We start from the raw sequence: 15377 nt of genomic DNA on the forward strand, positions 1-15377 counted from the left end.
GTTTTTTAAATAGGGCTTTAGTCTGTGTGTGTTAATTGGACTAAAGCCAGCTTGCCTGCCTGCTTTAATGCATAGTAGTTTTGAGATGTAAACAGTATGCTAGGGTGTATTTGCATTTTGTTGAATGCAGCATTCGAGAAGCGGAGGAAAACTTGCACTTAGCCAAGAGAAACAAAGCAATGTTTATATTACTAACAAAATTGGTATTGTAAAAGGCGTCCAAAAGACCTGGTGATAGAATGAAAAATTGCATTCAAAGGGGAAGGCTCGGTATATACATAAGAGTTCTCTGTGTTGAAGCCAGAGGCATGTTAGGTCAAAGGCTGTAAGCCTACAACTGCCTGCAAAGGAACCAACTTGAAAGGAAACTCATTTTGAATTTATAAGATGAAATTGCTTTGCCTGGCGTCTGGTTAAGTCTATTGGCTACTTCTGCCTTCTTGGAAATTAATTTGGGAATTTGTTATAAGTTATGATAATAATTTGTAGAAATGTTTATGTGTTTAATGCCTTGTTGTCTATTCATAAATGTATCATTTAGTTTGATATAAAAACCACTGAAGGGTTGGGGGGTTCATTTCTGAATTCAGAGTTGCATCTCAAACGCACCAATTGAAAATATCGGTAATGACAGTTGTTTAAAGTTTCCCTCTGAGATTTTAAAGGTTAGCCTTTATCCACAGTTGTGTCATAACAGTAAGAATAGTGCTTAAGAATCAGTTGGAATAATGTGCCTAATTATGTGAACTGCAGTTAAGGGCTGATGTTAAAATCTTAGAAAGGGCAGAGAGGAAATAAGCTATGTGACACAGAATTTAAATTATGAAGCAACTTAGATGTACTTGGATTGTTATCGTTAGCCGATGTGAACAAACAGATTTGGAGTGAGCTGATGGGCCGCTTCATCATGTTCCACCATTTGATAATATCAGGAATGATTTGAGTGTGGCCACAATTCTATTTTGCTGTTGACTATGAATCCCATTATTTCAGAAGATTTTGTTTGAAAATGTTTCCAGATAAAGGTACAAAACCATATTGCTCCATGAACATTAAAGGTAAAACAGGTTATCGATAGCAGTTAACAAACAAAACTTGGACTTACATTACCTTCAGCGCAATGAAACGTCCCAATGCACTTCAGAGGAGTCTTAAGAGCCAAACCGATGAGATACATAAGGCGATAATTAGGAGAATGGCCTAATGTTTGGTTAAAAAAAAACGCAGGATAAGGGGTGAAGTTTGGGGAAGGAATTCCAGCGCTTGTTCCATAGGGCGGCCGGGGGTGCAATTAAAATCGGAGAAGCTTTATTTGGCAGGCCCACATTTTTGGAAAGTTACAGAGCTGGATGAGTTTACAGGGTGTGGGATGAACAAGACCACGTGTTGATGGGAATTTAAAAATCAATGCTTTGGTTTAACGGGGCACAACGCCGTTGAGCAAGCAGAAGTTGATTGGTGAATAGTACTTAGCACGATTAATAAACGGGCAGTAGTTTTGGATGACCTAAAGTTCACTGAGGATAGAATGTGGGATATTCGCTACAAGTGCATTGAAATAGCCAAATTTAAAGGGAATACAGGTATGAATGAAGCTGCAACATAGATTGTGGAGAAGTGTGAGCGGAGTGGGGAGATCTTCCTGAGATTTAAATAGACTGTCTGAGCAATGGAGCAAATACATGGTCAGAAACTGGTCCTGGGGTCAAATAATTACACCAAAGTGGCAAAGAGTCTAATACAGACTCAGCCAAAGACAGACAGAGGGGTGGAACCGGCCTCAAGGGAATGGAATGTGCAGCTGGTTCTGAAGATCATGACTTCCGCATTCACGATATTTAGTTGGGTGAAATTACTGTTAATCTAGGACTGAATGTCGGGCAAACAGTCTGGCAATTTCATGACATTGGAGGAGTAGATAGAGGTGGTGGTGGGGTAGAATTCAGAATCGTCATCATACAGGTGAAAATTAATGGTGTGGTTTCAGATAACATCGCCGAGGGGCCGGGTTTAAATGGGAAATGACAGAGAAAGAATCAATGAACGTTGAATATTTGACAATCACTACTTGGCATGGCAAAAGTGAAGAAATATTGGACCTACGGCACTGACAACAGTTCAGTCATAAATTAACAAGTGCTGACAATCACGGTTTGCTGCAGGTCAACCCACAATGCTCAAAACAGGCGTTGGGACTCTTAAAGTTTCATGCGCTATAAAATTTACCGTATCGTAAAACCCCTAAATCGGGCCCGAGCCATTTGCTCTCTATGTAAGCTTGATGCTTGTGCATCCTCCGCGGCAACGCCTCTACCAATCAGAGCCATTTTCCAACCAATCAGCAATCTCTTATGAACAAAACAAATAGCATGAGTAGGCCATTTGGCCTCTCAAGCCTGCCCCGCCATTCATTAAAATCATGGCTGATCTGCCCCAGGCCTCAACTCCTCTTTCGTGCCAGCTCCTCATAGCTCTCAACTTCCCGATATTTCAAAAACCTATCCATCTCGTCTTTAAGTACTTTCAGTGACCTAGGCTCCACAACACTCTGGGGTAAAGAATTCCAGACATTCACTACCCTCTAAGAGAATAAATTCCTTTGCATCTCAGTTTCAAATGATTGTCCCTTTATTCTCTAACAATGTACCCTAGTTTTAGATTCCCCAGTGGTGGAAATATTCTCTCAACGCCTACCCTGCCAAGCCCCCCCAGGATTTTGTTCGTTTCCATAAGATAACCCTCATTCTTCGAAACTCTAATGGACAAAGGCGAAACTGTTTAGCCATTCGTGATAAGTCAATCCCTTCAACCCATGAATCAGCCCAGTGAATATCTTTCGAACTGCCTTCAATGCCAGTTCTTCCTTTCTTAAATGTGTTTAATGAATACTTCTCATCCGTCTTCACCCAAGAGAGTGAGGATGAAGATTTCCAACTAATGGAGAGAGATTGCGAGGTCCTTAAGCAAATTGACATAGGGAGTGACAAGATATTGGAGTTGTTGGCAGGCTTAAAAGTAGACAAACATCCAGGTCCAGATGATTTATGTCCCAAAGTGCTGAGGGAGGCAGGTCTCTGACCCAAATTTTTAATTCCTCTCTGGCCATGGGGGATGTGCCTTAGCACTGGAGAACAGCGAATGTGGTTCCGCTATTGAAGAAGGGGTGTGGAGATAAGCAAGGAAACTACAGACCAGTGAGTCTCACGTCAACGGTAGGGAAACTATTGGAGAAAAATCTGATGGAGAGAACCGATCTACACTTGGAGAGGTAAGGCTTGAACAGGAATAGGTAGCATGGCTTTGTCAGAGGGAGGCCATGCCTAACAAATTTGCTTCAATTTTTTGAGGAGGGGACCAGGCGTGTAGATGAGGGTACTGCAGTTGATGTAGTTTATGTGGATTTCAGCAAATCCTTTGACAAGGTCCCACATGGGAGATTTATACAGACGGCAAATGAACATGGGATACTTGTAATTTGATAAGGTGGATTCAAAATTAGCTTAGTTGTTGGAGACAGAGGGTGATGACGGAAGGATGGTTTAGTGACTGGAAGCCAGCGTCCATTGGCATACCACAGGGATGTGTGCTGGGTCCCCTTTTATTTATCATTCATATAAACGACATATAAAACTATGTGGGGTGGGGTAGGATTAGTGAGTTTGCGGATGACACAAAGATTGGCCAGATGTTTAACAGTGAGGTTGAGTGTCTTGGGCTACAGGAATATATAGACGGGATGGTCAAATGGGCAGATAAGTGGCGGATGGGATTTAACCCTGAAAAGTATGAGGTGATACACTTTGGAAGGAGTAATTTGAGAAGGAAGAATTCCAATGAAAGGCATGACACGAGGAAGTTCTTAGGAACAAAGAGGCCTTGGCGTGTGTGTCCCTAGATGTCTGAAGGCAGAGGGGCATGTTCGTCGGGTGGTGAAAAAGGCATAATAGGACACTTGCCTTTATCAATCAAGACATAGATTACAAAACTAGGGAGGACATCTTGGAGTTGTATAGAACCTCGGTGAGGCCACAGCTGGAGTAATGTGTGCAGTTCTGGTCGCTACATTATAGGGAGGATGTGATTGCAGTGGAGGGGGTGCAGAGGAGATTCACCAGGATGATGCCTGGGATGAAACATTTAAGTTATGAAGAGAGGTTGGAGAGACTTGGTTTGTGTTCGTTGGAGCAGAGAACACTGAGGGGCGACCTGATCGAGATGTACAAGATTATGAGGTGCATATACAGGGTGAATAGGGAGCAGCTGTTCCCCTTAGTTGAAGGGTCAGTCACGAAGGGACATAAGTTCATAGTGAGGGGCAGGAGGCTTAGGGGGGTTGTGAGGAAAAACATTTTTACCCAGAGGGTTGTGACGGTCTGGAATGCGCTGACTGGGAGGGTGGTGGAGGCGGGTTGCCTCACATCCTATAAAAAGTTCCTGGATGAGCACTTGGCACGTCATAACATTTAAGGCTATGGGCCAAGTGCTGGTAAATGGGATTAGGTAGGTAGATCAGGTGTTTCTCACGTGTCAGTGCAGAGTCGATGGGCTGAAGGACCCCTTCTGCACTGTGTGATTCAGTGATTCTCTGAACATCAGGAACCGAAACTGTAGACAGTGCTCCAGGTGCGGCCTCACCAACCCCCTCCACAGTTGTAAAAAGACTTCCTATTTTTAAACTTTAACCCCCTAGCAATACAGACCAAAATCCATTTGCCTTATTAATCACCTGTTGCACCTGTTTGATAACTTTGTTTTTGTGTTTCATGCACAATGTTGTTCCATTGTTTAAGAAGGGTAGCAGTGATAATCCAGGAAATTACAGGCTGGTGAGCCTTACCGGTGAATGGTAGGGAAATTATTGGAGAAGATTCTTCGTGACAGGATTTACTGCCATTTGGAAGCAAATAGGTGTATTAGTGAGAGGCAGCATGGTTTTTTGAAGGGAAGGTCGTGTCTCACTAACTTGACCGAGTGTTTCGAGGAAGTGACAAAGATGATCGATGATGGAAGGGCGGTGGATGCTATCTACATAGATTTCAGTAAGGCCTTTGACAAGGTCCCTCATTGCAGACTGGTACAGAAGGTAAAGTCGCATGGGATCAGATGTGAGCTGGGAAGATGGATAAAGAATTGGCTTGGTCATAGAAGACAGAGGGTAGCAGGGGAAGGGTGCTTTTCTGAATGGAGAGCTGTGATTGGTGGATTTCCACAGGGATCAGTGCTGGGACATTGGCTGTTTGTAGGATACGTAAATGATTTGGAGGAAAATGTTACTGTGCTAATCAGTAAATTTGCAGAAGACACTAAGGTTGGAGGAGTTGCAGATAGTGAAGAGAGTCAAAGGACACAATGTGATAAAGATTGGTTGGAGACTTGGGTGGAGAAATGGCACATGGAGTTTAATCAAGACAAATGCGAGGTAATGCATTTTGGAAGGTCTAATACAGGTAGGAAATATACAGTAACTGTCAGAAACTTTGAGTGAATCGACAGGCAGAGGGATCTGGGTGTACAGACCCACAGGCCACTGAAAGTGGCAACGCAGTTGGATAAGGTAGTCAGGAAGGCATATGGCATATGGCATGCTTGCCTTCATCAGCAGGTTTATTGAGTCTAAAAGCCTGGAAGTCATGATGCAGTTGTATAGAACCTTGGTTAGGCCACATTGGGAATATTGCGTGCAATTCTGGTCAACACATTACCAGAAGGATATGGAGGCGGTGGAGAGGGTGCAGAGGAGGTTTAGCAGGATGCTGCCTGGTCTGGAGGTTATTGTATATGAGGAAAGGTTGGAGAAACTCGGATTGTTCTCACTAGAGCGACGGAGATTGAGGGGCGACTTGATAGAAGTTTGCAAAATTATGAGTGGCATGGAAAGAGTAGATAGTAAGAAGCTTTTTCCCAGGGTGGAAGTGTCAATTACTAGGAGACATAGATTGAAGGTGAGAGGAGAAAACTTTAGAGGAGATGTGTGGGGCAAGCCTTTTACCCAGAGGGTAGTGAGTGTCTGGAATTCGATGCCAGAGGAGGTGCTGGAAGCAGGTACGATAGTGATGTTTAAAAGGCAGCTTGGCAAATACATGAATAGGATGGGAATAGAGGGATATGGAACCGGGAAGTGTAAAATGTTTTAGTTTGACAGGCAATATGATCGGCGCAAGCTTGGAGGGCCTAAGGTCCTGTTCCTGGGCTGTACTTTTCTTTGTTATTTGTTCTATAACACCTAGATCCATCTGTGCTGCACGTTTAGGAGCCTCTAACAATTTAAATAATAGTCTGACTGTTGCTTCTTCCTACCAAAGTGCATAACCTCACACTTTCCTGCAGTAAGCTCTATCTGCAAGTTTTTCCCACTTACCCAACCCATCTATATTCCCTTGCCAATTGCTTTGCGTTCATCACAACATGCCCTCCCACCTATTTTATATCGTCAGCAAATTTGGATATATCACACTCTGCCCCGACTCCAAGTAATTAATATTGATAGTAAATAATTGAGGCCCTAGGACTGAACTTTGTGGTTTTCCAACCTGAAATAAAAACATTTATTGCCGATTCTTTGTCCTCCCTGTGATAGTCAATCCTTAATCCATGCTAATACATTACCCGCAATACGGTGAGCTCCTATCTTGTGCGTCTGTTTGGTCATACAGTATAAATATGTCGTTTCCCCTGAGAGTAGTAATTTCTTGCGAACTATCCTGATGAGTGCAAGACAAAAAGCTTCAACAAAAAATTCCTTTTTTCAGCAATATTTGAATTGCTATTGATGACCTGAGTTCCTTTATGGCAATATTCCCATTCTCATGTGCTGCTTATAACAGGCTGAGTGGGGGCAGATATGGAGCTGACTGCAGGAATGTTGGGTGGCATCCTGTTTTTCATTCTGCTGGCCAGTCGGTATAAGGGGACCATTAACATTTAATTTAACACCACTGCAGCCACCTCCATAGCTGCTCCCAGGCAGCTTTGATAAGCATAAATAAAAAATGCAAGCAATAATGCTGCATCAGTTTCATATCTGCTCCGACTTATCACTTTCTGCCAAAATGTACTTCTTATAAAATAGCTTGAGAAAAGTTCCAATTTCCATAGCTACCTGCAACAGGCACTGGTGATAAATCATTAAAATACATTTCAAATAGATACTACCGGTATGTGAATTCCATCCTGAGCAGACTCCACGCCCGCTAATATCGGCCCTAAATAACTAAATAAACGGTTTGCTAAGTTCCGGGAACACAGCCAAATTTCCATTATTACAGGGTCGGGTTGGATCGAGGACATGGGCTTTTGCCGAGCCCTTGAAGGCGAAATGCAACTTCCTGATTAAAGCATAAATTGACTCCCAATACTTGTGGTTCAGTTCCCTCCCGCTAAAGCGGTGAACTTCTCATATGTGCGCCGATATGAGGAAAGGAAATTCAAGGCAATTGTATTGTATTATGTGAACGGTTCGGTGAAGTTTCAATTGCAGTTATTAAGATAACAATAATAATAATAATAATAATAATAATAATCTCTGATCTGTCCTCCATTTGTGTTGCACCCGGTGCAGACCAGGGCCGTGAGTCGTTCATATTATCTTAAGAATCTGGCCTCTATTTTAGATAAGATTTCAGTTGATGTCACATTCCATTGCATTGCTACGATAATAATAGAAATGGCAATTAACCAAGCGCAAATATTCCAGTAAGTAATTGTGAAAAAACGCGAATTTCTATTGCGTCTTCCAGGTCCTTAGAACACCACATAGCGCCTTACAAACTATGAGATTATTTTTGAAGTGCAGACGCCATTGTACTGTTAGAAACCGGGCAGTTAATTTGCTCGCACCAAACACCTATAATGAGCCTGTGACTGCAATATCTGATTTTGATGTTGGCCGAGGGATGAATACTGGTGGAAAGATGTTGGAAACGATTTATCGTAATTTTAGAAATGAACTAAGATGTTATTTTTTTCATTTTAGGGCCGACTCCTCCAATAATCAGTCTCTTATATCATGCCACTTCGGAGCTGAGAGCAAATGGTTTTGTGCAGCTGCTTTGCCTCATTAGCGACTACAAGCCAGAAAGCATTGGGGTGACCTGGCAGAAGAACGGAAACACCATACGCTCTGGATTTACCACTACACCCCCAGCTAAATCATCGAAAGGAGACTTCAGCTCCACGAGCCTCCTGAATGTGCCTCTTCAGGATTGGAGCAGCGGTTCCGTGTACAGGTGCAAAGTGACCCATTCCGCAACCAACAGTAACAAGCAGAAAGAAATTAGATCAACGTCAGGTGAGGAAATCTAACCAATTCACACGGTTGCAGCTGTCAAACAGTCTTACTTTATTAGCATCAGATTAATTGGGATGTTATTGCAATAATTGATCTCTTCGGATTCAAAGTCCTGGAACAGGCAACACTGAGTGTGAGCAGTGACAGATCCAGATGCAGTGAAACACTACAATAAAAGTTTTTGGAAGAGTTTCAGCAGCATTGACCAATGCATTTGATGGTGCTCTTTCAAAGAGCTAGTGAGTGTCATGAACGGCCGAATGGTCTCCTGCTGCTCTCTAGCATTCTCTATTGCACCGGCAATGCCTGAAGTTCTGGATGGTGCTCACAGTCGGGCGAATTTTGCAAAAGGCATTTCCATGGCGCCTTCTGATGAATGTTATGCTCTGGTTAATGTGCACATTGAGCATAACCTTGCATTGAGCATTGAGCATATTGAGTTCTTTGAAGATGTGACAAGCAATGTGGACAATGGTAATCTTGAAGATGTAATATATCTGGACTTCCAGAAGGCCTTTGATAAGGTGTTGCACAAAAGATTAATACACAAAATAAGATCACACGGAGTTAGGGGTAATATATTAGCTGGGATAGAGGATTGGCTAACCAACAGAAAGCAGAGATTCGGGATAAATGGGTCTTTTCCTCGATAGCAAGCTTTAACTAGTGGGGTGCCATGGGGTTCGGTCCTTGGGCCCCAACTATTTACAATCTATGCTAATAACTTGGATTCAGAGATAGAAGGTACTATAACCAAATTTGCAGATGATACCAAAAGAGGTGAGAAAGTATGTTGCAATGAAGAAATAAGAAATTAAAAATTGGATATGGACAGGTTAAGTGAATAGGCAGAAATTTGGCAGAGGGAGTTTAATGTGGATAAGTGTGAGGTTATCCATTTTGGTCGAAAGAAGAAAAAGGTGACTTATTGTTTAAATGGAGAGAAACTTAAGAATGCTTCAGTGCAGAGGGATCTGGGTGTCCTCGTGCATGAATCGCTGAAAGCTAGTATTCAGGTACAGCAGGTAATAAGGAAGGCAAATGGAATTTTGGCATTTATTGCTCAAAGAATAGATTATAAAAACAGGGAAGTGTTTGTTGCAACTGTACAAGGCATTGGTGAAACGACACCTGGGGTATGGTGCACAGTTTCACCATTACTTGAGGAAGGATATAGCTGCACTGGTGGCGGATCAAAGGAGGTTCACTAGATTGATTCCAGCGATGCGGGGCTTATGAGGAGAGATTGAACAGTTTAGGCCTATACTCGCTAGAGTTTAGAAGGATGACAGGAGATCTATTCAGGTATATAAGATGCTAAAGGGGATAGACAAAGTAGACGTGGAGCAGATGATTCCCCTTCTGGGGCATTCTAGAACGAGAGGCCATTGTTTTAGTCTAAGGGATGGTAGTTTTAAATCAGAGATGAGGAGGAATTACTTTTCTCAAAGGGTCGTGAACCTTTGGAATTCACCACCTCAGAGTGCAGTGGATGCCGGGATGCTGAATAAATTTAAGGAGGAGATAGACAGATTTTTATTTACTAATGGGTTGAAAGGTTATGGGGAGAGGGCGGGAAATTGGAGTTGAGGCCAAAATGAGATCGGCCATGATCGTATTGGATGGCGGGGCAGGCTCGAGGGGCTGAATTGCCAACTCCTGCTCCTCGTTCTCATGTTCTTATAACCTATTATGATATTACAAGAAAAAAAATGTTGACACACCCTACCCACTGAATTCGCCAAATTTCTGCAGGCAAAATAGAACAGAGAGTTAGAGTAAACGGATATATTTTCAACGAAATCGGTCAAACTGTAAAGCCTCATTCAGATAATCGTTCCAATTGCCAGAGTGGATTCTATTTGCTGCTGGGTATCGGTACAAAAATGTGCATGTAAGATTAAATGGATGAATGGAGCAGAGAGAAAGAAGGACAGAGAAAGAGACAGTGGAATTAACCAGTCATTGGCAGGAAGTTCCGGATCAGGAGACTCCCGTACTGTCAGCCACAGAATTGGGGTGAGGTGTGAGGGCTGGGCGGGGTTTGGGGGTGGGGGGGTGGCGGGGGGGGTGGGGGGGGGGTGGGCGGTGGGGTCAGGGCGGGGGAGGTTGGTGGTTGGACCACCTACCCGCCAATCGCTGCAGCCCCTGAATCAGGTGCATTCATTGGCTCGATCCGGACTTGTGTCTCGAAATCAGGTGGATGTTCCACCTCAGGGAGCTGCTAGCCAATCTGATTGGGGCAGTGCTGTTTTCCCAGCAGCACCAGCGGCAGCAGTGGGCAGGTCTGGGGACACAAAAAGTCCACAGACTCTGAATCTCGGATTCCAGGGTCATTTAAGTGTCGGGTGTTTCACGGCTGGCAGGGGAGATGATGCCGGGGGTGTGCAGAAATGGTTAAGAAGTCCTTATTGCGAGGCTGGGGTGGAAGGTAGCGCGCATCCGCGGTTGGCAGTCTTTGGGAGGGCGTCCGGTGTAGAATTGGCATGGTGGTGCTAAGATAGTGTGATGGAAGGTAATGTCCTTGGGACGTATCGTCCAATGTAGAAAAGGGGCGACCCAGGCCTGAGGAATGGTGGAAGGAGTTTTGCCTGCTGGGGGTGACTCACGGCGCGGCACCCCCTTCATGACCCTGGGTCCCTCCACCAGTCACTGAGTGCCTTGAAGGCGAGCTGCCTCCGTAAACGTTAAAATGTCCTACATTCCACGTGGTGACAGGTCTGCCCACAGCTCCATTCATACCAAAATTCTTAAGTGGTTATTAGTTTCTCATTCAATGGCCTCAATTGGCGGAGAGGAGAGAATGTCAAACCCAAACATTCCGCCCTCAAGCAATGAGGCTGAAGGCGGGGTGTTTACACACCACCTTCCCGCAGGATTAAGTGCCCTCCCCTCCTCAAAACACCTCAATCGAGAGGGGAGAAAGTTCCATCCAAGTGGTCAATAATTGCCACTTAAGAGCCTCAATTCGGGCGAGTGCCGACCATTCTCCCCAGTAAATTTGTGACCAACTTGTTTACGGGTGGGAGGGCGGCGGGAAGGCAAGCCGGGGGAATTGTTATCCCCTCCTACACTTGCCAGCGGGGGTTGAAAATTCTGCCGTACCTCTCTCTTTCTGCCTCCCTCTCGTTTGTCTCGCTTCTTTATGCCCCAGTCGTTCTCTCCCATATTTTAGCCTTTATCTGGCTAAGACTGATTTTTCTTCACCTGCGTTTCTGCTTCCCTTTCTTTCTCTTTCTCTCTCTCTCAATCTCTCTCTCTCTCTCCCTCTCTCTCTCTCTCTTTCTCTTTATGTTAAGGTTTAAAGTCTCCCGGTAACTCTGTATTTCTCTCTCGCTCCCTGTCACTCAGTCTAAATAAACAGTTCAAACTGTGATTCATGTCAACATCCGCGTAAACAGCAGAATTCAATGTAAGTTCAACAATAACCAGTGAAAGACCTGATTTGCCAAACAAACGATTGTTACTGATATTAAAATTCTTGTTAAATAAGTAGAATCGTCAGCTTTAAAGCCTCCACGTGATTGTAATTTTTTGTTGCTCACTTATAGATATAACAGTACTTCTCAGAGATCCCTCAGTTGAAGATATTTGGATCAATAAAACTGCCATCCTAGTGTGTGAAGTGGTGTCCACATCTCCCAATGAGGTTGTGATCTCCTGGAGGGTGAATGGAAAGGTGAGGGCTGAAGGTGTTCAAATCGAAACAGGTACCCAAGATGGTAACCAGTACCTGACCATCAGCCGCTTGACAAGCAGCGTGGAAGAGTGGGAGAGCGGGGCTGATTACTCATGTTCAGCACGGGACAATCTATCATCGACTCCAGTATCAAAAGGCACACGAAAGAGAAAAATAGGTAAGGTTATATATATGTACATATATATATATATATATATATATATATATATATACGTTAGGAATGACAATGGAGTTAAGACTAACAGTGGTTGAACTTCTGTTACAGTGGAGCCAGTGAAGCCAAATCTCCGGCTCTTGCCTCCATCACCAGAAGAAATTCAAAGTACCAAAGCCGCAACCCTCACTTGTTTGATAAGAGGATTCTACCCGGACAAAATAACCATTTCGTGGCAGAAGAACGGAGCTGCTTTGAGATCGAACATCACCAGTTTCTCCACGGCCCTTGGACAGGACCAGACCTTCAGCACAAGGAGCCTCCTCACTTTACCTGAAGCGGAATGGAAGTCAGGAGCAAGATACACCTGTGCCACCTCACACCCACCAACACAATCCACAGAAAATATGACCATCAGCAAAAAGAAAGGTAAAAACGGTTTCTCAGTATGCATTTCCACAGTCAAGGTTTGTGCTTAATTCGACAGCAACACCGAAGAACGCGCACAGTAGCAAGCACATTCATCTAGGTTGCAGGGACTAAAAAACATATGGGAACCAATTAATGTGGCCCGAGCTCCCAGACAGCACCGAGATGGTACAATGCTCAGCACTCAATATGTCCGCCTCCACAAGCAATTTGAGAATCCAGTGATGATAAGGGGCAGGATAATAATATCTGAGACTTAACTTCACAGTATTCTGGTAATGAGCGCTTTATTTAGATGGTGCTAAGCACACCTTAAGGGACACTGTGTTCCACACTGTGGGGTTAAGACTTTGCGCGGTCCACTTCACTCTTTAATTTCTGTTTTAGCAAACCAGAACAGTGACTGCTTTTCAGCAGTGAATTCAGAACCAGAAACAGCCAGTTACCAGGGAGTTGAACAATTGAAGCAGTTTTGTATGTGTCTAATCTTGAAACCTACTTGAACAAATGCATTAGTAGTCACAGGGCTGGACAAATAACGTCTTCATGGACTGAACCTAATCAAGTGTCCATTTATTTTGATCAATTTAATCTCCTTTGATCAACTTTTTCATTTTTGGCGGTATAGTTTTTTTTAAGTGAAGGCAAAAATAAAACCTGCACAATAATTGCCCAGCGCCTCAGTGATTGGCCGGGAATTTTGAGATTTCTCGGGAGGCTGGATCTCTGCACTTTGCTGACTTCGTTGATATTGACCTGTGGTGACTGGGTTCTGATAATTGGCCTCAGTGACTCTACGTTTGTGCAGTAGGAATAGTATATGGTTTGATTCCCAATCTAAGGCAGCTACCCATGTGCCAATTTGGAATGAATGGAGGTAAAATAGGGTGCGATTCATGCAGGGCATAATAACTTGCTGGAAGTTTCTGCATATGCGGGTTCATGGAGCATAACCATTGGCTCAGGTTCGAGAGGTGATGAACAGAACTCAGTAGTGAGCAATGGCATTAAGAGGGCAAATACTGCGACTGACGCAGCCCCAGCCTCTTAAAGCTCGAGCTCCATCTGATCGCTGAGCATCTATGCACTGTAATATGAACTGACTGATAAAATGTTCCCTCAGTGTGGCTCTTTTACCTCACTGGGGTAACCACACTGAACCGGTGACTCGTGGAAGGTACAGTAGTCCGGGCGTATCCGGTAACTGAGGAGGGACCCTTTCTTTGCCCCTCCTACGACATGAGGGGGCATCGTCGGAGTCGACATGTTTGCACATCTGCTGATGGCAAGAGTGGACGGGGCGCTGTGATGCATTCTCGGTAAAATAGGCTGCTGATGCACTCTCTCCCTGCTGACCCACTCACAACGTAATGTGGTCTTCGCTGTCTGGCCCAGCACTTATTGCCCATCCCTAGTTGCGCTTCAGAAGGTGGTGAACCGCTGCAGTCCACGTGGTGTAGGTTTACCCGCAGCGCTGTGAAGAAGGGAGCTTCAGGATTTTGATCGGGCGACAGTGAAGGGAAGGCAATATATTTCCAAGACACAATCCTGAGTTGGAAATATATTTGTCGTTTCCTTCACTGCGGCTGGTAAAAATCCTGGAACTCCCTTCCTAACAGCACTGTGGGTGTACCTACACCACATAGACTGCAGTGGTTCAAGAAGGCATCATCTTCTCAAGGGCAGTTAGGGATGGGGAACAAATGCTGGCCCGGCCAGCAAAGCCCACATTCTGTGCACGATAAACAATGGACACTTGACAGAGATACTCAAAGTGACCTTCCCCGTTAGATCTTATACCGGAAAATAATGTTTATCTGATAGAGTTAAACGTCTCATGTTGGTTCAAATAGTTACAAGGAAACCGTTAGAAAATAATCTAAAAGATCCCATTTTCTTTGCTAGAAGGATGATCTGAGCTTTGCAATGTTGAAATCAGCCCCTTTAAAACACGGGCACTATTTTCTGTTAATTGGTTGCAAAATTCCTTCTCGTTGCCACGTTTTATGCTGTTTAAACTCATTGAGATGGCTCGTTTTATTACAGTCAGTCATTATTATTTTATTAAATTTCCTCATTCCCTCCAAATATTTTCTTTTGCTGCCAAATGAGGAGAGACAATATAAACTAAAGACTGCAATTCCGAAGGGGTAGCAGGAACAGAGAGACGTGGCCTTATACCTGTGCAAATGAGCGCGGGGAAGCTGGGGACAATGGTTAAACGATGAGAACCAGGGCTGTACAAACAGAGGCAGAAAGTTCCAAAACAAGGAGATCATGTTCAAACTTTATTCCAGTTTAGGTCAAATCAGTATTTTATAATGTGTCTATTTCTGGGCACCACAACTTAGGAAAATGTGAAGGCTTTCGAGAGAGTGCAGAAAGGGATTGTGAGAATTATTCCAGGCTTAAAGGAATCAATTATGTAGGTAGACTCTACAGGGAAGGGCTGTTCTCCTTGGATAAGAGGACATTGAGAGGAGATTTGGCAAGTGATTAAATCACACACCCCAACATGCAAGTACGTGGTCACATCTGGATAAATGCTGGTCTTTCAGGGAATCAAATGATATGTGTAGTTGGCGGGGAGCTGGAGATGGAGACGAAGGTCACGATCGTAATGAATGGCCGGCGAGCCTTCAGGGATCGAATGGCCTGCTGCTGCTCCGATTCCTTACGTTGTTATTTCCCTGACCAGAAGCAGAATTTTATTATTTTTAAAAGTACAGCCAACCCCACCCCCCCCAAACCCCTCCCGCCCCCCCCCCCCCCCCCCCCCCCACCCCCCTGCCAAGCCCCATTTTTGT

General features: G+C 44.1%; 1 protein-coding gene and 1 gene segment (V, D, J or C); both read left to right on the forward strand.

Annotated features, from left to right (window-relative positions):
- LOC144698562 (uncharacterized) overlaps positions 1-15377 on the forward strand; it is a 1040782-nt gene that overhangs the window by 583944 nt on the left and 441461 nt on the right. The window lies entirely within an intron of this gene.
- Positions 1529-13073, forward strand: LOC144698047 (Ig heavy chain C region-like). The segment is given in 5 exon segments: positions 1529-1583; positions 7973-8287; positions 11839-12144; positions 12253-12570; positions 12958-13073. Coding segments are annotated over 5 exon segments (1110 nt in total).

Source organism: Cetorhinus maximus, chromosome 23 (genome assembly GCF_964194155.1).
Source record: "Cetorhinus maximus chromosome 23, sCetMax3.hap1.1, whole genome shotgun sequence".
Classification (NCBI taxonomy): Eukaryota; Metazoa; Chordata; class Chondrichthyes; order Lamniformes; family Cetorhinidae; genus Cetorhinus; species Cetorhinus maximus.